Consider the following 23,387-nt stretch of genomic DNA (forward strand, 5'->3'; position numbering starts at 1 on the left):
TATAAATGTGCTTGTATATTGACTTCTGAATCTACTTGCTTAACAATTTTCATAGTAATACAGTCTCGATAAGGATTTCTTCATAATAAAAGGTTTCTTTTTTAAATAGGCAGGGGGCACTTACTAGTTAAGATTTATCTTGCTAATCTTCCATGCCTATTATCCACTTACAAAAGAACCGTGAGAGTGGTCTGTCCCTAATCTGGGACTCCACAATTAATTTAAGAGTAATGAAAGGAATGATCTCACTCATTCATGCCTCTGGGTACCTTCTGTTTTGCCTGACCAACTTCACCCCTTTGAGTTACACCTCCAGCATATTAATTTGATAGATTTCCAGGATCTGTTGGTTATTTTCCCAGTGGACCTAAATGTTCATGACCCTCCCCTCATTCATGGCAACAGCACTGCTTGGTCCATCATACCAGCAATAGTGTGTGCATGGGAGGATGTTTACAACTTTATAGAGTACTGGGATATGTCATGGTCATTAATCCCAGAAACTAGAGTACAATGATTGGTGTACACAAACAATAGTGGTCCTTTCCTTCTCTAGAATTGACCAATGGGACCTTCCTTTCTGCAAACTGTATGCTTCTGCGTAAGCTGCCGTTAAAACCCTTTGGGAAAGGCTGTGTGGTCTCTCTGTGTCCAAGGGTGTACAGGTGCCCAGTGGAATATGTCCTGGAATCAACACTTTAAGGCATAGGCTCCCCAACAAGTTCCCTCAACTTTAGTGAGCTGAGTTGGGTACCTTGAACTTGCAACCCATTTGCAGTTGGGGGGGTTGAGAATACCAGGTGGATATTAGGTCTTGAGGTCCCATAAGCAGAGTAGCTGTAAGGAGTTGGAAACCACAACTGTTATCTGTCTGCCTTTCCTATTTTGTTATTAAACTTGGTGGGTTTTTGTTATTGTTGCTTTCCAAGTGCCTATTCTCTGAAATTCCCCTTCACTACATAACCTTCATGCCTGTAGATCTGGGGGTCAAACAATGCAGCACCAACCAACATATTCTAATACATAATTGAGTAAGGGTTGGAAAAAATCAATGACTCACTTCCAGTCAATGGGCGCCAGAGGCATAGCTCCAAGGGGGTGGGGGTGGGGGCAATGCACAGGGCGTGCGCCCCTGTGCGGGGGTTGGTGAGGGCATTCCAGTGGCGTGGCGGGAGCGTGGCAGGGGCGGAAGACGCATCAGTGCACCGGGTGCATTTCCCCCTTGCTATGTCTCTGACGGGTGCATAGGACTCATGAAGTGAGTTCTGTGCATCCATTGGTTGAAAGTCAGTCCCTCATATTTCAACTGCCTCCCCCCCCCCAAACTGCGAGCTGGGCCAAGCCTCCCCACTCCCTCACCCATCCTTTCGCAGCATCCAAACTGCAACCTGAGCCCATTGGGGGAGGGCGGTTTATAAATAAATAAATAAATAAATAAATAAATAAATAAATAAATAAATAAATAAATAACAACAACAACAACAATCATCATCATCATCAATCATCATCAATAGGGCAGCGCCAGGTTGTGCTGCCTTGCCAGCCCGGCCCAACCTTCCCACTCCCTCTCCCAGCCCCAAACTATAACCCAAGCCAGTAGGGCAGCATTGGGTAGCCATGCGCTGCCTTGCTCCTCAGCCTAAGCCTTCCCACTCCCTCACCTGCTCTTTACCACCCTGACCCAAGCCTCCCCATTCCGCCCTCTCCCCACCCCAAGCCTCCCCAATTCACCCTCCCCCCTGCATACCCTCTCCCACCCTCCCAAATTCCAAGCTGGGCATGGCAAGGCATGGACACCAAGCCACCCTACTTTCCAGTCCAGGCAGCACCCTCCCCATTCCCCTCCCACCCTCCCCCACCACAAAGGCCAAGACAAAGACTTATACAGTGACAGAAGTGAAAGGTAAGTTGATGGGGAGGGACCAAGAGAAGTGGCGGGGGGAGGGCAGGCAGGAGAAGATGGGGGGGCAGGAAAACCAGGGGGCCTCCCAGCATTCCCCCACCTCCTATATAAAGCCCATTTTATTTTTAAATTAAAATGGGCTTAACTGCTAGTCTTAACATATTAGCTTTGTTCACATGTTGAGGCTCATGCTGTGTCGTGACTGGCTGCTTAGTTACTCAGAATCCACTGATATGTCAGAGGGAGCGGGTAGGAGGCAGTTCTGTTATTCAATTTATTTCAATGGAAGTATTTTTTATATGGCAGAAAAAGCAGGAATAATCTTCAGGTGAGCAGACTCTTCCAATTTAATCCCACTCCTTCCTGCCACAGCCTTCCCCTACCTGATTTTTCATTAGTGTCACCAATCTGTGACTGGGACAAGGGATAAAACTGGATGTATCATCTTGCCAGCCCAGCAATATCGTTATACGGGCATAAATTTATTACACAAGCTAGCACTCCACACTGCTAATGGGAATGAGTCTACTAATAATTCTGTGGCTGCAGTCCTAAAAACACATTTCTGATAGTAAGACCCATTGTATAAAATGAGAGTTACCTGTGAGTAGATCAGTTTTGAGTTGCTTCTTTTGTCTCATTGTCAATGTAACTCACAGGTAGGACTGGACAGTAAAAGAATTAAATGCTGAATGGAATAAGGAAGATAAAAACAAATGCCTTATTAAGGGTGACCTTGGGCTAGTCACAGCTTCTCGGAGCTCTCTCAGCCCCGCCCACCTCACAGGGTGTTTGTTGTGAGGGGGGAAGGGCAAGGAGATTGTAAGCCCCTTTGAGTCTCCTGCAGGAGAGAAAGGGGGGATATAAATCCAACTCTTCTTCTCTTCTTAAATACAGCATATGATTTGTACTTATTGGCAAAAGTATCATTGATTGCATGAACTTAAAAGAATTGTCAAAGGATAAGAATCATTCGATCTTCAATATGATTAATGATAGTATTCTCTATCATTTAAAAATAATTTAAATGTACATTCTCAGTTCCCCAAAGAAAATCAAAAATAAATTTTGGGTACAATCAACTAAGTAGTTCTCCTGAATAAGCCCCACTGAAATGAACATTTGCTTTGCAATACATTGTAGCCTTGAATTGATTGGACAGATAGAGAATACAGATAGAGAATACAAATTCTCTATCTGTCAGATAACAAGCTTCATCCATTAAGTAGCCTCCTGTTTAAAGTCCCAAGCAGTTAAATCCCCTGTGAAGGATATCCCAGCCAGGGTTGCCAGGTTTCCTCCTGTCCTTATTTCCCATCACCAGTACAGGCAGCGGCAGGAGATAACTTTTTTTTAATGCCAGTGTCTTGCCCTGTGTGACATCACATCTTTAAAAAATCTGGAAGTGATGTTAAAAATTTTTGGAAATTGCTAGAAACTTTAATTTTATCATAGAGTCTGGTGATTCTTAAAACAACATGATGTCACTTCCAGATTCTCCTGGAAGGGATGTCATGGTGCACACCCCACTGGCACCTCGGCATGTCCCTGCCCCCAAGCTCCTGCTGGTTGCCAAGCTGTCCCAACCAATGAGGACTTTTACAGCTGCCACACATATACAAACAATGGTGTTGATGTTCAGGACAGCCGCCTGGCCTTGACTGAATTCCATAACCCGGGCGATGGGCCAGCATCTGCGGCGGAGACTCTGGCGGAGACCTTATCTCTGCGAGAGAGATGAGAACTCCGTTCCCATGGGAATCCGGGAGGGGGGATGGGATGGACAGAGTTATAACCTGTGCTTCTGGCGGGAGACTTTATTCCTGCCACGTCGTGTACGTGAGCTTTCTAGGATGTCTGAATAAACGGTCTTTTACACCAAAAAGCCTTTTATTTCTGCTTCTATGGAATTCCTTACATTGTGGCAGGAATCTTAGTTCATCTATCTTCCCAGTGCAGCGGACCTCTGGTGTCTCGGCATGGAGAGGTTGAATATTCCTGAATCTGTGGAAGGTGCGGTAGCCCCCAAAGAGGGCTCCGAGCTTTCCCTTATGGACTTGGAGGAACCCGGCGGGAGAAGCGGGTCTCGCTGGTAGCTTCTTTCCCGTCCTCGTATCAACACGAGTCTTCCCTTACTCCACGTTGGGGCCGAGGGGCGAGGGAAACGATCATGTGGACTTGCATGAAATTAGTTTGGGGGCGCTGTCTATGGATCGAGCGCCTGTGGATCGAGGATATCTGCCCGTTTCCGTGTGGATTACAAACCTCAGATGCAACCTGTCAAGGAGGCGACGGGCCTGACCACCTTTCATCGCGGCAACACAGGGAGTCCATTGAACGATTCCTGGACTACCGTATTTTGGTGATGCTCCCAAGAATCCACCGTGGCATAGCACTGGGGCCCGTCCTAAGACCACCCGTTGGAAACCGGGACTATATCGAGAGTTAGGGAGAATTATCCGTTACCAACTTCAGATCGGAAGTTTAAGATCCCGGATCAGCAGCTGCACCTGAAGCGGCCCGTGGAGCCGCCCGGTGAACACGAGGTGCTGCATTCCTGATGAAGAAGGAATCCGAAGAAAGCCTGCCTTCCCATCCGGATCCTGCTACCTCGCACGTCAAAAGAGAGCTACAGGATGAGGAAGTGGGCCGGCTGCAAAGATGCCCAGGAAGCGTAGGCCCGTGAGCGCCAGCTATGGGAAGAGGAACGGGAGCAGCTGCAGCAAGAGCGTGAAAACCTGCAAAAAGACCGGGAACAGCAGCATAAAGAAATCCAACTTCGAATTGGACCGTGCCGGAAGCCCGGCGCTGCAAGCGGCAATATATGCAGAATCTATCAGTCCATGATAAGGTCCTGGAACGCTCCAAGCGCTGGACTTAGAGCGTCAACGCGAAAGCGTTAAAGACCCGTGCGTACGCCAAAGTGAACTAACTGCAGCTATTCAGCGAGGGCGAACTGGCCACACTGGAACGAGACAACGCAGCTTTGCATGCGCCCCAGGATGCCTTGCCTCGCATAAGGAAAGAGACTTAGCCGCCTTGGAAAAGGAGCTGAAGAAGCAGCAGGATAAGATGCCCCAAGTTGGAGTCTACGCTGTCACTGGGTACAGCCAGCGCCAGAGGGGCGACGCTGCTGGGACCTGCACTACTCGGCGTATCTGCCACCTTCCGAAGACCTGCTCCCACCTGCAGAACACCAGCCCGGCGCCCGGCGTTGGTGCCCCCACCTCCACCCGATTCCGGCCACTCCTCGCGCCGCTGCCTCAGCCTGCGCATAACCCGCCCGCCCCAGCCGGATAAGGGCGATGGAGAGAGGATATTACAGACCTCCAATACATGCCTGTTTCGATGGGACCGCTTCCAAACTCCCCTACTTCATCCTACAACTCGATGCCCACGCGGAGGACTATGGCGATTTGTACCGGTCTGAGCTTGTGAAAAAATGCAGGGACATCGGTTCCGTCTTGGATGGAAGCGGCAACCCGGCTGGTTTGTGACTCTTTTTTGATCTGCAAGGGGAGGATACTCGCACGGTGCCTGCGTTCCTCCAAGCCTTAAAGAACCGCTTCCAAAGATCGAGATTGCTGAAAATGGAAGCCATCCGCACCATCAAATCTATTCAGCAAGGCAACCGCTCCTTTTGCGAGATTTGCCCGTGAATTTGATGCGGCTGCTTTCGACTCCCTCCTGAGTGGCCTGAAGCGCCATGAAATGCGTGAATGCTTCACCGAGGATGCCGTCGGCAACGGCAAACTTCGCGTGAAAATGGTGTTCCTTATTTGGATCCCAGCACTATTGCTGATTGGATCGAATTAGGATCTCAGAAGTGGCGTCTCGTTTGGATTACGCTGCGTGCGGGGGGCATGCGCACGGCCAAAACCCGCCGCTTCGACCACCGCTGCGACTCGTAAGCCAAGCCCAGCAGCCTCTGCCGAAACCACCTCCGAGCGCCCGTCGCCGTCTGGGTTATTAATGTCTTTACTACCAGCGGAGGAGACCGAGGTCATCTAGCTGCCAACTGCCGAAAAAAACAGAAGCCAACCGCTCGGCGGCGGCGCGCACCCCATCTGCCGCGAGCCACCCGCGCCAAATCCGGGCCGCCCCCAGCGGGCTCGTCTAAGGCCCGGTTACCGAAGGCGACCCAGAAGAGGGGGAAGCAGCTGTTTGCCTCTCTTCCAGCCCCCATGGATATGGGTTTGAAACCAGATGCGGTGAGTGAAGGCAGAGCTCCCATTACGATTCAAGCGATTCTGGCCAACCCCGCTAAGCACTTTCGTATTATAGCCTCAGCCCTTGTAGATTCTGGGTGCTCCCATTGTTTAATGCGGCCCCATTTGGGTGGCGGAGGAACTTGGACTAGACCGAGACCCCCTGGCTGAAGCCCCATACCGTTCACCCAAATGGGCGGCAGCCACTCGGGGCGAGAAGGACCGGCCCAGTTCAAAACGCAACCGGTCCTCCTCCTTTGCGCTGACCATTGGGAGAAAATTAGTTTTATTCTGGGCGCCCGGTGGCTAAACACTCCATAGTCCCTCGGCATGCCATGGTTGTTTATTTGCATGAACCAAAATTCATTTGGAAAGAGCGGATCTTAGAATTCACTGACCCTCCCTGTAAGAACACATGAATTGAGGGAAAAACTCACCTCCTAATGATATATACCCCCCTGGCTTCGTCAATGATTGCACGCTCCAATTGCTCCCGAATCTACCCGGCATTCCACCGGCTTGCCAAGATTTAGCCAGGGTATTTCAGGAGCAAGAATGCGATCGGTACGCACCCCATAGAGACACTGGCTGCAAAATCATTATTACAGCCAGGGGGCTCCAGCTGCCCAAGGGTAGAATCTACCGCATGAGTCCCAATGAGGAGAAGGAACTTCGTGCCTTCTTAGACAAGAACCTTGCTTTCGTGGAAGGTTCATCACGACCGAGCTACCAAACTACCACACATGCTGCTCCTGTATTATTTGTTTTAAAAAAAAAGGGCGGGTCTTTAAGGCTCTGCACGCAGTTACCGAGGACTCAATCACGGTTTCCCTGTCCAATAAATACCCTTTGCCATTAATCAAAAGGACCTTTTAGATGCACCATTGGGCGAGGGACGCGTTTTTACTAAGTTGGACTTGAGAGAAGCTTACCTGCAGGGTCAGAGTTGCGGAAGGCTATGAACGATTTGGCTGCATTTAACGCAAAATTTGGACAGTATGAATACTTATGTAATGCCATTAGCGGGTTAAGTGGGGCTGGAGCTTTTATGGCCCTTATCAATGAGAAGTTCTACATGATTTATTATATACAAAGGGAGTAGTGGTATGCGCCAGATGATGTTTTAATTTATTCTACAAACCATGGAAAGGCATAGAGCGCTGGTTAAGGAAGTATTAAGCAGCTTGCTCAACAACTCCCTCTTTGCCAGAGCTTTCTAAATGTTGTTTCCACCAAACTTCTATGCGACTATTTGGGTTGCAGGATCTCTCTTCCGAGGGGCTAAAAATGGATCCTCTCTTGGAATTCGAAGCAGTCCTCCAATGGCCTGCCCCTACCAATCGGAAGGAACTCCAATCCTTCAAGGGTTTGCTAATTTTCTATGTTGACTTTATGCCCCAATTAAGCTGAACTGACTCTCCCACTCACAGACCTCTTACGCACTAAGGGTAAAGACCCACAGGCTGCCAAGCCCGGGGCCCCACTTTCATAGTCTAAAGAATGTCAGACAACCTTTCAACGGTAAAAATCAGCTTTTACTACCGGAACCCTGCTAAAACACCCTGACCCAGATCTTCCTTTTTTGGTTCAAAATTTGGATGCCTCCCGGACCAAAGCACTTGGGGCAGCCCTGTTGCAGAAGAAATAAAGATGATAGAGCTGGTTCATTGTGCTTATTTATCAAAGAATTTCTCCCGATTAACTGAGCTCGCTGGACTGCTTAGAGGATAAAGAGGCTGGAAGCATCAAAGTAGCACTTTTCGCCAGCCACTGGCTGGAAGATAGCTAAACACCCCTTTCCAGGAATTTTAGTCGGATCACCCAAGAGCAGCCGCCCTTTCCACCCCCCTCAAGATGTATGCAAAGCAGCTCCGTTGGGCCGATTTCTTTTCTGCGTTTCTCTTAACCACTTCTCCATTTTTTCCCCGGAAAAACCAATAAACTAGCTGATGCGCTCTCGCGCCTGCCCGGGGAGGGGGGTGGAGCTGCCTTACTGGGATATCCAGCGCACTGTTCTCTCCCCCTCAAATTTGGGGCTGGCTGTCACTCAATCCTCAAGGCGTCCACTCCTCCTTCTCCACCCATTCCCAGCCTGGTCTCGCGCACCTGCAGGAACTTCGAGGTAGACTCTTAGCGAGCCACCAGCGGAGGAAGGTGACTCCCAATTGAGTCGCCTGGAGAATGGTGTTTTGGCGGTAGCGGGGATTGTTGAAATGCGTGCCTTCCCCCCCCCCTCCGTAAGCAGGTTCTCGAGGCACCATCATGATGCCCTTCGGCTGGACATTTTTAGCTTCATTAAAACTCTGCATTTTGTGCGCCGTCAATTTTGGTGGCCGCGATGCGCATGGAACGTGAGACATATATCAAAGGTTGCTCTGTTTGTCGCGGAAGCCAAATCCGTTCGGGGGAAAACCCCATGGTCTGTTGCAAACTCTCCCGGTGGCCACCCGCCCCTGGGAACTCATCTCCATGGATTTTTTTTTATTCGCAGTTTGCCAGAAAGTCGAGGCAGAAAACCGCGATCAGCCACAATGGGTGAGTGGTGGACTTATTTCCTGAACAAGCCCATTTTCATCCCATGTAGCTGAAATCCCCTCGGCTCCTAAGTTGTGGCGATCTGTTTTGTTTCGGCATATTTGTAGTACACGCTCGGCCCCCGTTAAAAGGTACGTTCTCCGACCTGGGCTAATTCATTTCAAAGTTCTGGAAAGCTTTCCTGGGCTTGTTAGGGGCCGCCCAGGCAGCAGTGCCGCCCCCTACCGCACGTTCAAAGTGGCGGTGAGTGGGAGAGAGCGAACAGAACCCTGGAGCAGTATTTCACGTTGTTACACCAACTATCACCAAGACAATTGAGTGCCCGGAGTTAATTCCGTTTGCAGAATATCGCCTATAATAATGCGGTTCATAGCAGTACAAAAAAAACCAGCTTCGAGAATTGTGTCCTGGTGCGATCATTCCCTCCGTTTGCAGCTTCCTGCGGAAGCGTTGAGTCGGGAGTTCCAGCAGTGGATTTCATCTCTGGCCGAGGGGTGGAAAAGCGGTCCAGACCGCCTTACAACGCAGGCTAAAGACTCCCAAAAACTTCAGGCGGGATAAGCACCGCATGCAGTTCCCTTTGCGTGTGGGCGCCTGGGTGTATTTGTCTGCCAAAAATCTCAGAGGCATTACGCAAAATTTTTAAACTGGGAGCACGAGATTCCAGGCGGACGCCAAAAGATTACTAAAGTGATTAATGATGTCACTGCCCGGTTGGACTTGCCTAATTCTCAAAGTAATATCCATCCTGTCTTCCATTTTCCCGGTTTTGCTCAAGGGAGGCTCCCGTTTCAGATACCTGCTTACGACCAGCCGGAGAGACCCCTTGACTATAATTGATGGCCTTAAGCATTCACGAAATTGGCGCCATCCTGGACTCTCGTTTTAATCATAGCGGCTTGCAATGTTATTTAGTCTCTTGGGTGGGATATTCCTCCGGGTATAATCAATGGGTCTATTCCGAAAATATTGACGCCCCTGCCCTCATTTCTGCTTTCCATCACACCTTTCCGCACAAACCTGGGGGGGAGAAGTCTTTCTTAAGGGAGGCAGAGTGTAAAGGATTCAATGGTGTTGATGTTCAGGACAGCTGCCTGGCCTTGACTGAATTCCATAACCCGGGCGATGGGCCAGCATCTGCGGCGGAGACTCTGGCGGAGACCTTATCTCTGCGAGAGAGATGAGAACTCCGTTCCCATGGGAATCCGGGAGGGGGGATGGGATGGACAGAGTTATAACCTGTGCTTCTGGCGGGAGACTTTATTCCTGCCACGTCGTGTACGTGAGCTTTCTAGGATGTCTGAATAAACGGTCTTTTACACCAAAAAGCCTTTTATTTCTGCTTCTATGGAATTCCTTACAACAAGGGTGCTGTGTGGTTTCTGGGCTGTATGGCCATGTTCTAGCAGCATTCTCTCCTGACGTTTCGCCTCCATCTGTGGCTGGCATCTTCAGAGGAAACCACACAGCACCCCAGTGATTCCGGCCGTGAAAACCTTCGACAATACAACATCACTACAGCTTGTCAAAAATATGATAGCCATGGAGTCCATGGCAATATGGAGTACAAACCAACTGCTGACAATAATGTGTCTCTCTTCCTCAACCCCATATGCTGGAAAGTTTCAAACAGCCTTTCTACTTGAAGTGTCCTTCAGAAAAAGGAGCACTGTTGTCTTTCAGTGGCTCTGTGAAAATCTGTTTATCCATTTGTGTGTTTGGAAAGCAGCATTCATTACAGCTACTGTAATGCTATTCCCAAGACAAAATCAGTGCTGGTCCCTGGAGTCAAACAAACAAAGAACACACCAGAATGTTCCTGCCAAGCACCTACTTCTAAGCGATTATAAATCTGCTGCAAGAAGCCTCAGTGCAGGTAGAGCCAGCTTGAGGGGAGAGTTTTAGTCTCGAGGGAGGAATTTTTGTCACTCCCATTTACCCTCTTGTTGGGTGCCCTCCTAACTGGTGAGTCCTAGCTGTCAGTGACCATCTTAACTTGGTGTGTCCTAGCTGTCAGTGACCATCTTAACATCTCAGCACTCTGAACAACATGGGAAGTTATATAATATTGAAGTTTAGTCTTCTTTAGTCTTCTTTTGTTGGCACCAATTAAAAATGGCCCATTTGTTTTAAATTATTTTTTCCCCAAAAGATTGAAAGCCAGTCCTATGAGAAGGGCTGTGCACATTCTTTGCGGGGGAAAATATGATAATTTTACAACCTACCAGCTAAAGAGAATCTGAATTCAGTGCCCTCATTGGTTACCATAAATGCAGGAAGGGGCTTGTTATAGTATAGACAAATAATCCCCAAATACTTTTGTCCCAACAGCAGGTCCATAGGTCCATTTCAGGACAAGAAAATGGCACAGGAGAAAAGACTTGTCTCATTTGTATTGGTTCACTAAATAGAACTCTTTGAAAATATATTGTTGGCTGCCTGGACCATTAAGAGAAATGATGGCTTTTTAAAAACTAGATACTGAGTAACAGAACTCTGTGATTGTCCACTGCAGTCAGATTGCAGTATGGAGAGGCTTGGTTTTCTAGGGCGTATATTTAACTACCTCCCTTCACAGCTTTCTTGTTGTGAATACAGCAAGGATTACATTTCTTTTTAAACCATTTTCAAAACTGAAGCACTATTTCAAAGTATTTTTAAGAAGTGAAAGTGTTACCCAAATGATTTATGGCTATGCCCAAATGAGATTATTTCAACAATATCCTCAGGGTGCTTCACAGCATTTCCAAAGCCAGCCAGCTATGAGAGTGTGTGTGTGTGCGCGCGCGTGCACACACACACACACACCTAAAATTGGGATTCTTTTTTCAGTTTCACTGGCTGTTTGGTGGGAAATGGTGGGAGAAGTTAGTACAGTAACAGTGATGGACAAAATAGGGTACCCTATATCTACAGCCATTGGGAATGAACAGCCATACTCACTCTCAGGTTGTGAAGGAAGAGACATGCTGAACAGGGATGGGAACTTTACAAAGGCTGGTGCCCAAGCACCGTTTTCAAACGTAAAGCCAAACATGAGCTGGATCACCATGGTGTTCAAGCATCCCTACCTATGTGGGACTTTAGAGCAACTGGAATTTGTCCTGTCATACCTTGTATGATGTTGATAACAAGCTCTCAGTCCTTCTGTGGGGTTCACTCCTGAATCACTGAACTTTTCAAAGCAAGAACCTATTTCATTTAATGAAGTAGACCTTGAGGATGTATTTGGGGGGTAGGTGGGACTTGCTTTGCAAGATAATAATAACAGACTGGATCAGTGTATATGTTGGAATCAGAATGAAGGTCCATGAATTTCAGTTCTGTCTGGGAATTTGTAATGAGAAGAAGAAGGGGCACAAACTCTTTTGCTGGGAAAGACCAATAGGGAAGGAAAAATTGAGGTATAGCTGGATGAAGAAACATTCCCCGTAGGTGAAAAAAATTGCAAAAAGGAAAAGGCAGCTCAGGAATGCAAGAACTTCAGAATCCCAAATTCAGCAGGCTTGACAAAACATATTGATTTTGAAAGATAAAAGCTAGGTCTGAGATAACTGCGATAATTAAAAAAGGAGGCAAAGCGAAAAGAATAACCTCCTGGGCATTTAACTTGCTAGATCAACAAAATTAAAAAGTGAACAAATACAAATACAGGAAAGGATTGAATGAGGCTACAAAAAGAGAGGGACAGACATGGAGGCATATTCATCAGGCTTTGACATTGGCTTGGCTATCTTTCAGAAATGCTTATCTACCACTGATTTGAATGCTGATTTACTATTATTTATGTTTTATAGCTTTTAAACAATGTGCCTAATATCCCAATAAAAATAAAACTTGGTTTTAAAAGCAGCAAGCTGAAACTATGAGGAAGTAACTCTGTACATACCGTGAACGAAACCAAGACAGCGTCCATGGTACATACTCCCAAAGATGCGCTATCCTTATCTTGTGGCCCCTCAGGGGATGTCTTATTTTTCTGTGTTCTGTTCGTCCGGCATGCTTCCAAACAAAAACTTTGCTACGTCTTACTTTCGGGGGATGCCTTATATTTAGCACTTCAGCAAAACCTCTACTACGTCTTATTTTCCGGGGATGTCTTATATTTGGGGAAACAGGGTATCAAATATGAAGAGCTGTGCATCTTGCCTGTGAAGATGAACTCTGACCCATTGTTGTCTTCTCAGATGATGCCTCTACTTCTGTTTTCCTGTCCATCTATACTCTTCTACCCCAATAAATTATTCTTGTATCTCTAAATGTTTCTGTGTTTCATTTGAAGAATCGTGTAAGACTGTGAAAAAAAGAACATTTTAGATCAAATGGCAGAAACAACGCATTTCTCTTCATTTGATGTGAGAGTCAGCGAAGTGTAGTGGTTAACAGCGGTGGACTCTAATTTGGAGAGCTGGGTTTTATTGCTCGCTTCTCCACACGTGCAGCAGACTCTAATCTAGTGAACTAGATTTATTTCCCAACTCCAACCCATCTGCTGGGTGACCTTGGAATACTCACAGTTCTCTCGGAACTCTCTCAGACCCACATATCTCACAAGGTGTCTGTTGTGAGGAGAGGAAGGGAGGGAGTTTGTAAGCTGGTTTGAGACTCCTTGAGAAAAGTGGAGCATAAATCCAAACTCTTCTTCTCTTTTTTGTTTAGAATTCTAAGCTGAATTGAAAAATCAAGTAAATTATCTAATAAACCAACTGGCAAAGAGAAAGAGAGAGAGATTGAGAAAGTACTAAGCATGTTTAATTTTCAGGGAAAAGGCATTCCTAATTTGGCAGTGAAGCTTGCTTTTTCTGGCAATATTATTAAACCATTTTAATCGGATCATATGAAAAATCATCCTAGAATCTCTTTCACATTTCTGTTTGTTTCATTTGGTAAGGTATGCCAAAGATAGGTCATTACAAAACAACAAGAGAAGAGGACTCCCCCTCCAATACAATCTGATGCATGATTTGAAAACTAAAGATGGAGATCAAAAGTGAGAGCAGCAAGTTCTTTGGGAATACAGGTGAAGACTGAACAGTAAGTGCAGTCAACCAGCTTAATGGTGTCAAATAGACATTGGGCCAATTTGGGCAGATCAACAATACAAGATGAACTCACCAGGGATGAGTTTCTGGCACTCTTTGGCAAATGCCTGAAAAGCTGAGCTTGAGGTAAGCACTTGGTTTAGTATGCAGTATCAGCAAGGAGGCACATAATAGGTTCGGTCTGTGGAAAAACAACTGGAAATTAGCGCACATTGAAAGAGAGCCATGGCTGAAAAGGTCATGCAAATATTCATTCAGCATCTTCTTGCTGTTGGGGATTAGAAACAAGTGACTGGCAGAGCTGGCCTGAGAGCAGATAATGTAACAGTGGAGAAGGGAGACTGGAACAAAAGATTTATCCCAATGTGCCAGAATCTTAAAGGATTTATACTGCTGCTATAGTATTAATTGATTTTTGCTATAAAGTCTGAATCCCTATGCCCATGCCATCCTACTGTATTAAATGCCACATCATATTCACATTGAAGGGTTTATCTAACATAATGTTAATAAACAGATACAAAAATTACATAAAATCATCTGCTAATTGGAAAATGCATTGATTTTTTAATTTCCCCATTCATCGCAATAAAACTGCCAAACTGGATTTGATTAATGCTACAGATGATCAGGGAGGCTATAAGTAGCATGTTGCTGTTGACAGAGTGTAGAAAAGTCCTATTTGATTGCAAGCTCGTGCAGATGAAAAACTTCTTAGATCCTCTGGAGCGCCTTCTGTTCTTAATAATTTGAATAGGCACTGAATGTGAAGGATATTTTCTATTGAACACTTGGGTAAGCAATGAAATAAAGGGCTGTAGGCTGGAGTATGAGGATCATGTTGTGTAGCCCCATGGGCATGTGAAATCAGCCTGAAACTCAAGTCATTTCACAGAGGTATTTAGCCCAGTTCTATTTAACTTCTTAAACTCAGCAGTTCTCCAGGTAAAGATGTCAACCCAACTCTCACACCATAGGTGTATGTAGGAAGTGAATACAGAAGGTGAAAATTATAAGCCTGTATCAACAAGCCAAGATTTAAATATTTTCAGATGTAAAGACTCAAGCTTTACCCAAGCCAAAGGCTGTTTCTGCATGGCACAATTATACCGAGTTATAATCAGTATTTTACAATCTGGGTCTGTTAATGTTTTACAGTATTTTACAATCTGGATGCCGCCGTTTCCGACGCCGACCCGACGACACTGGGACCGTCCGCATGGACGGTACTGGAAAGAACTGGGCAGCCGGCGCCGCAGAGCGGCGGCACCCGTCCAACTCGGCATGCCCCCGGGCCTCTGGCGCGTCGCCGAGGCCTGGGGACACGCCCCCCTGGCCCTGCGCGCCTGCTCCAGCGGCACAGGGCAGGGGGGCGTGTCCCCAGGCCTCGGCGACACGCCGGAGAGCCCGAGGATAAAACAGATGCCGGGTGGGGGAGGCGTCTTCGAAGCCGCTGCCGTTAAAACTCGGCGAAAGCTGACCTCGAGGCGGCGTTTCCCCAACAAGAGCGCTTCTGAGCGCTCTGGGGAAACGCCGGCTTCGCGGCTGTCAGGCGGCGCGAGGGCGGCTCGGCTGCGATGCAGCTGCGCCCCCTGTGCGAATGGCAGCCTGGAGACGGCGTTTTTGCTGTCTCCAGGCCGCCATTAAATGCCCATGCAGAAACGGCCCCAGTTTCTCCCTTCACATGGCTGCCCATTTCTGTGAAAGAATCGAGTGAAGGCTGGGAGGAAATACTCCAGTTTGTTTCGCATGTTTCCGTATTTATACCGCAAGCATATCCACACATGCGCAAACATCACTGGTGTCCTGTGTTCTGATTGGCTGTTGTTTTTGGGCAGCAGCTTGAATGAACGTCTCTGGCTTGCCTTTTAATTTGAATTGTTGGAGCCCGCCTTTACACCTGCTCTGCGGTTTTCGGGTAGGAGCACATCTTGTGAGCTGGAAGATTCTCTGTTGAACCTATTGAACATGGATCCAGACCTCCTCAAACTCATGCTGCGTGTGCCCACTACCAAGAAGAGATGGCCCAGGAATCTCTTCAGTTTGCTGTGCTGAGGAAATGTTGCAGGTGGGCATGGTTTACCCCAGTGACCGCCCCCCAGCACCCTCATTACTGGATCTATTGACACAGGAGCAGGGACTGGTGGCACAACTGTGTCATGGCTTGTTGGGACGATGAGGAATGGCTGAGAAACTTCGGCATGACCAGGAAGACCTTCATGAGGATTGTGGACAGCCTTAGACTCCATCTGCAGTGTCAGGACACGAACATGCGGGCTGTATTCCCGGTGGAGATGATAGTCGGCATGGCTATCTGGTATCTGCCAAGCCCAAACAGTTTCTGTGAGGTAGAACAGCAGTTTGGTGTCGGACTGGCAACTATTGCAAAAGCCGTGAATGAATTCTGCCTGACCATGAGGGTTGTGCTCTTCAGGAGGGTGGTCCATTTCACGGATAATGTGGAACACATACATGGATTGTTGTGTCCAGCTGGGGTGGCCCCTTTGTGCAGAGGCTGCGTGTATCAAGCCACTTCTCACTTTATGTTCTTGGTGTCAGTATGTATGAATTCATGGCTGCCCCGCCTCAGAGCTCCGTGTCGACTCCCCCTCCCCCCATGGCACTTTTTGGTCTGTGGAGTGATGCTTTCTTTTGCCTCTCAACAGGTCATGGTGGGATTTGCTCAGATGGGCTTCCCCCAATGTGTGGGAGCCATGGATGGATGCCATATTCCCATCAGAAATCCTTCCAATGTGCCAGGGCAGTACATGAACTGGAAAAACAACCAAAGACAAAAGAGATAGGAATCTACAGTGTTCTGGGCAAAAGGGGGCTGAGCCCCTGTGAAAAAGTATTTTCCCACCTCCACAAATACATATACAGTTTCTTACTACGTTACTCTTAAACACTATTTTGAAAACATCTTAAAGAAAGGAACTCTGAACAATACTGGGGAAACCATTTGGACAATTCAAGAACAGCTGCTGCCACAACCATTCCTGTTAAAGACATGCAAATATAGAACAGCAGTCTGAAGAGCTGTCAAGGGCTCCAGCATAAAAATCATGCTTCAGGGGGGGAAAGAGCAAGCGACAGGAAGAGAGAGAACAATCTTGGCACATTCATTTCAGGATCCATTGGATCAGAAAAACAAAATCAACATTGGATAAACTAGAGACAATGATACTGAATGGAGGATTTTTTTATAGAATGCTTGAAAGTCTTCTAATGGCTACAAGTTGGTTGCTTTTGAAATCCACGATGATTTTCTGAAGACACCATATACCTCTATAGGTTTAATTCCCCTCCCCCATTTCATAGTCATTTCTTTGTCTAGCTAGCCCATTTCTCTGCAGTTTGACTAGTCTTGACAACAACTTCCCACTTTCTAAACTAGAAGTGCTGAAGAAGTCCTTGCAAAAGACCTTTCAAAACCACACAGAATTTCCTGAACAGTTGCTTGCCAGTCTTTATTTTGGACTATGTCCCTCCACTGAACCTTTTCTATTGTCTTGAGGAGTGGGAATTTTCTCATGAATAGCTTGTACTGTTTCCAGGCCTGCAGTGGGATCAATTGGTTTAGCCTGATACCTGAATTATTCTTAATCTAGAAGCAGATTCTGAAACTGCACCAAGAAAGGTAAAACACATTTTTTAACAACTCAAGTAGCTTCAGAGTAAAACTTGACTTGTTCTGTCTCCCAGTGTGGGAAATGACCAAGGAAATGAGCTAAGATCCCGTCCTCAGGGAAACCGGCCCATCCCTGCAAGGCCGAGAGACAGTGAAGCTCCCTGGGGGTAGCAATCGGAAGCTGGCTCTTCTCGGTTTCCCTGATAAACTGAGATTTACTTTCTGACCCCCAGTCTGGGAAACTACCTTGTAGTCCTGGGATGCAGTGAGGTCTGAAGAGGAGAATCAGAAACCCACTGCCCGTTGATTGAGAGGATCTCATGTTTTTCAAAGAGAATGGAGCTTTGTCATGTTCTGTCTGTATGCATATTATTTGTTCAGTGGTTCTGAACTAAATACTTTGTGCAATTCTTTGGTTTCAGCTTGGTAGGACAGTACAGTTCTCCCCAAGATCTTTTTTTAAAAAAAATTAAGAGGAAGTAGAAAAGCAAAATTTCTTGCCTCATGTCCATAAAAATCTGAAAATAGCCTTTCTGCGTGAAGTAACCAGTCTGGGTACAAAACCAGCTTTGCTTCTATTTTAGTATTGGTTAAAAAGCTAATGTTGAACTGTGGCTAAAGGGCAGGTTAGATGTGATACAAAATTGGATCTGAAATTGGATCTCCTGCAGTTAATACTTCAGTATAATGAGACTGGGTTGCTCATTTAATTGGGGAGGCAGTGCAGAGTGTTGGGAATTGTCCGGTTCCCCATGTGCCACATCACTGATTTAAATCATCCTGTCCAACCTCTCCTAAAGACAGACACTATCAGCTCATAGAGGGAAGGGGAGATGCAGGTTTCATAAAAGTACCCATACTTTTGCCCTAAAGAAAAACAGCCGATTGGGAGACTTATATTGGGGAAACTGTGGAGTGAAGGAAGACCAACCCCTCACATAGCCCTTATCCAGCTGCATAAGTTGGCCCTTGTGGCTGCACATCACAAGACCCAGGACTGATGGAAGAATATAAATCTGCTTAGGATGGTACTGTCTGTCCACTAAAGTCAATTGGCCAAGAAGGATATAATCATGTTTTGGATGGCACTGTTATTCTCTCATGTCCTTTAGCCTGATTCATATTTTTGTCTCTCCAATGAACTTTCCCAGCATCTTCAGGCAACTTGCTATCTCTCTCCCTAATCTATGTATTTGTAAGACAGGGATAATAATCATGACTGGATAACTTTTATGTTATTTGCAAATATTTGTAAGGGAACATATGGAAAGCTTACCCTCTTAAACAGCAGTGTCATATTTGCTGCCCGGGGGGCGGGGGTTTGATTCAGCTCCTTCAGGGGGCTTATCAAGCTCACAAGCCAGCTGGGGCCACCCCCACCCCCCTTGCTCATGATCTGGCCTAAAGAGTCTGCCAGGGTTGCCAGTTCAGATGGGGAGTGAGTGGGACGGTTGCCTCAGTTGGCTTGTAGGCCTGATAAGCAGCCACCCCACCGCAGGCTTGCCAGTCTCCCCAGTGCCATTCTGGGGCCAGCCAAGGCAGTGCCCCCCCCCCCCCCAATCCCACAGTGTTACCTTCATTTAGGATTCCAGGATCTTGCCTGGTATCAGTGAACCAAATAACCAATACCAAGAGTGGAAAGAAAAACAGTTTATTTTTGCAGCTGCAAAAAGGCACTCCGTTAGCATGAAGCTTCAAAAGAACAGGCACACTGTGTCGCAGGTTACAATTCCTTTTATACAGTTCAGTTAGCACGTGGCATAGCAACAACTTCTCCACTGGTTCTTTTATCCATATCTTCCTCCTCCTGCAGGAATATTTAAGTTCCTTATATTCTCAACAGGCAGTTTCATCTTATTTGGCAAACAGCCTTCTAACACACACACACACACACACACACACACACACACGAACTCTTAACATGGCCTGTAACAATTTCTATATTTTTCATTTTCTTGCTATCATCAGGGGTTGGCCCAACCAAGTCATATTTATGTCATATCCTGCCCTCATAACAAATGTGTTTGGCATCCCTGCTCTAAAAGGTAGCATATTAGTATTAAAGGAATTGACAGTTGGGGTGCACGGAGAGCACAAGCGCCACACATCAACACTCCACACATTTGCCGTGCAGTCAGCATCAATGCAGACAGGTGAGTGTGGCTGTTGGCTTCAGCGGATTCTTTTGCCCTGCAACAGGAGGAAGCAGGTGGGATCGTGGATGGCTTCAGGCAAGGAATCCTAGCATGCAGGTGTTCTGGGAACAGGCAGAATTAAAAGGATGCCATCAAAAGAGAAATCAGTGCAAGTCAGACATAATGCATGTCTTTTATATTCAGCAATCTCTTATTATTAAAAGGGACGTTAAATTTAAAAAGTAATCCTGCTCTTTTGATGTGCTTTGAAGCTGCCTGTCAGTTTAGCATTCTGCTTACATTTGATTTCCTTTGTTGGGTCAAAACCATCTGTCTGTTTTTGGAATTTCGTTTCCCAGTCCACAAAGAAAAATGTACAAATTCCTGTCCCACCTGCAAAACAAACAAATGCCTACCGATTTATCTTTACAGAAATATCTAAATATGGCCTGTTTCTACTGAGAGTAGGGAATGAAAAGCGGGATTTGACACTCATGCTAGATGACTGCCATTTTCTGAGTCATCACCTCACCTGGTTCTGCATCTTTCTCATTCCAGTAGTGAACATGGGGGAGGGGAGCAGTTCTCTAAACAGTTCCTTTCTTGTTTCTCTTACAGCCTGTCTATTGCAAGCTGAGCTGGTGAATTATGAGCGAGTCAAGGAATACTGTCTGAAAGTACTGAAGAAAGAAGGAGAGAACTTCAAGGCACTCTATCGGTCAGGTGTAGCATTCTACCACCTCGGAGACTACAACAAAGCACTTTACTACTTGAAAGAAGCAAGGTCTCGACAACCAGCAGGTACTGGTAGTAGGAAAACGCCATTCTGAGATGGTATTTCGTAACTCTCCTTAAAAAAAAATATTTCATGCAGGATAGACTCCCCTCTCCTTGTCTTCCTATATTTCTTTTTTATCTCTTTACTCCTCAGAGTTCATATAAAATGCAGAACTTGACATTACACCCAACATAGAACTGCCACCTAAAATGGCATTCCCAAATCATGTTCTCTCCCATGCATACATATGGTTTCACTTTCAGTGCAATCATAAGCAAAGATACACCCTTCTATTGATTTCAGTGGACTTAGTAGATAAAGATTGCATCACACACTTTCCCTTTTTGAGATGTGGCTACAATGCAAATGTGTGCCTAACTGTTATTGGAGAACTGGGAAACTCAAAATGGGGTTTAGGTCTCCAAGACCAGTTTTAGGTCTCCAAAATGTAGCATAAGGAGTAAGTGATCTCACATTTCAAGAGCTGAATGGGAAGATTTACAAATAGAGCCACCAGCAGAGTAGATTCCTGCCTGCCCTTCTGAAACACATGTTTCACATACTGACCTACGAGGCAGAGATTTATTTCTCATCAGTTGCATGCCTGATGTTAACAGCTCTTGAGACAGGCATGTCAGGTAAAATAAGTTACCTTAAGCTCATAAAAAACATTAATGAAGCTTAGAAAGTGTGTGTGTGTGTGTGTGTGTGTGGATATATATAAAACCATGTACACCTACACAAACACCCATGATAACTCCCTCATTCCAGCAAAATGGACATTTTAGAAACATAATTTCTGGAGGAAGATACCGAAAGGGAGCCAATGGAGGAAGCTGAGAGTCAGCAGTCCATAGCTCCCTACTGCAATTTTGCTGTCCACTGGTGTTCACTTGCTAGGAACCACTCTTGGCCAATGAAATCACAATACATGTTGAGGAGGATGCAGATTTTGGAGCTGGTGTGTCTAAAAATACATAATGTAGAGAGGTAATTGACAATGTAATTTCAATTGGGTCTTTTCAGTTACTCCTACACTTGTAATCCTGTCATTATCCCGCAGGTGAGCTACAAATGATGCACGTGTGCCACTCAGAAAGACAGTAGTTCCTATTGTTATTGAGTTTAAAGGATTGCTTCTGTGTGTGGGGGGGGGGAAGAATTTATTAATAACATTCTTCTATCAGTATGCTTTAAGGCAGGGGTGTCAAACTCTGGCACTTCAGATGTTCATGGACTACAATTGGCCATGCCTGCAGAGGCTTATGGGAACTGTAGTCCATGAACATCTGAAGTGCCAGAGTTGGACACCCCTGCTTTAAGAAAAGGGAAGAAAACTCCAAAGGACATATGGATTTAATTCCTTTACACATCTCCACCCCCAGCCAGATCTGGTACCTGGGCCTGTGCATGCAGTGGTCTTTGCTAAATGGTTTTACATCACTAACATGATTGCTAGCAGTGCAGGAGTTAGCAGCACCAGTCATCCTTTGAAGTAGGGACTGAGTCCCATCAGCCTCTCTCCAGGAGTCCAGGGGCCTTTCCCCACTTACCTTAAGCCCCGCGCTACTTGAGGAAAGTAGCGCGGGGTCCCCCAGCACTCCCCACGTCAGGGGCGGCGACAACGCAGCCGCCCCGACGCTGCCACTGTCGCGCCCTCTCAGCGCGTGGCATCCCAGGCGCTCTTCTTAACGGCGCCTTTTGATGACCCCGTGCAGAGCGCGGGGTCGTGGGGATGCCCGGGCGAGCACCTGGGATGCCGCACGCTGAGAGCAGTGCACGGCATACTGGGGATCGAAGAGAGTGGGGAAAGGCCCCAGATCATGTAGGAATCTGGGGATCATAAGATTGTCAGAGGAATGGGGGGAACTCCTCTGCTAATACGGATCTGTGTATTATAATAAAGATGTAGTTAGGTCAAGGTCCACTTCAGTAGAAGACATGTGGAGGCATGCCCTTCCATTCTGTAAGGTGATACACACTGGAACAAAAAATCCCAGCTTCCGGTATAGGCTCATGGAGTCTGAACCTGCTCAGCCTGAGAGGGAATTTTTTTTTTTTAGATCATAGTAGTGTCAATCAAAGTATGCTGCAGTGGTGAAAAAGGCAAACTATCTCTGGGATTATTAGGAAAGGGGTCAAAAATAAAACAGCTGACAATATGAGGCCTCTATATAGATCTATGGTGTGGCTTCATTTCGAATACTGTGTGCAGTTTTGGTCACGATGATAGCGGAGCCAGGAGAGAATCCCACTCCTGGGTTATGTCTGGACTAAAGATTAGAAGTTTTGTTCTGTTTTGGTATTAGCTAGGTAGAAACTGACTGTATTGGGTAGAAAATAGGATTTGTAAGTTTCCCTGTATTTGTAACTGTATGGAACCTCCTTGGCCCAAGGCAGAGAGCCATCTCCGCTCCACCTGGGCCCATCCCATTCACGTGTAAAAGTTCCTGATACACGCGGACAAAGGGAGACCTCGGTCGAAGCACCTCGCCCTGCCTAATCCCTTCAGCATGCACATAAGGAAGCCCTCGTCATCACTCTCTGCTTCCTGACCCCGGACACCTAGGGGAAACATTTGTGTTTCTCCACGCCAATTAGCAGACACGTCATCGCCCTCACCCTAATCTGGCCTTGAAACTCGAGGAAGGGGTGCCTACTCCAGGTTGATTGGTTCCTGCATGTTGCAGGTGTATGATTAGTTGCTGGGAATTGTGCTAATGAGTGGTGGTGGGCGGTCGTGTATTCTCCCGGGCTCCCGACGGGAGGAAATGTATTTAAGATGTTGTAAGGCTGCTAGGCAGCGCAGTTGCTGTGTGGAACGGAGGTGCTGACACCTAGGTCAGCATCTCAAATAAATCACCTTTATCCATCCGAGCCGTGTCGGGTCTTGCTTGGGTTCCTGGGCGCTGCCGAGAGCGGGAATACTTCTGAGCAAGGGAAGTGTTACCTGAGCAGTGCGGTAACAACGATATCTCAAAAAAGACACTGCAAAGCTGGAAAAAGTACAGGAGAGGACGAACAAGGTGAAGCATCTTCACTATTAGGAAAAGCCAAAGAGTCTGGACTTTTCACTTTAGAAAAGAGACAATTTAGGGGGATATGACAGAGGTTTATAAAATTATGCATGGGATGGAGATAATTGATTAAGAGAA

The 23,387-nt window shown here is 46.6% G+C and overlaps 1 protein-coding gene across 1 annotated transcript in view; it reads left to right on the top strand.

Annotated features, from left to right (window-relative positions):
• Positions 1 to 20,437, top strand: part of TTC9 (tetratricopeptide repeat domain 9) — a 34,833-nt gene extending 14,396 nt beyond the window's left edge. Inside the window, exon 2 of the mRNA XM_048485734.1 lies at positions 20,073 to 20,437. Coding sequence (XP_048341691.1) covers positions 20,073 to 20,284 — 212 coding nt within the window. The 3' untranslated portion in view covers positions 20,285 to 20,437. The remainder of the gene's footprint in view (positions 1 to 20,072) is intronic.
• Positions 20,438 to 23,387: the final 2,950 nt, after the last annotated feature.

The sequence above is a fragment of the Sphaerodactylus townsendi genome, linkage group LG02 (assembly GCF_021028975.2).
Source record: "Sphaerodactylus townsendi isolate TG3544 linkage group LG02, MPM_Stown_v2.3, whole genome shotgun sequence".
Lineage (NCBI taxonomy): Eukaryota > Metazoa > Chordata > Lepidosauria > Squamata > Sphaerodactylidae > Sphaerodactylus > Sphaerodactylus townsendi.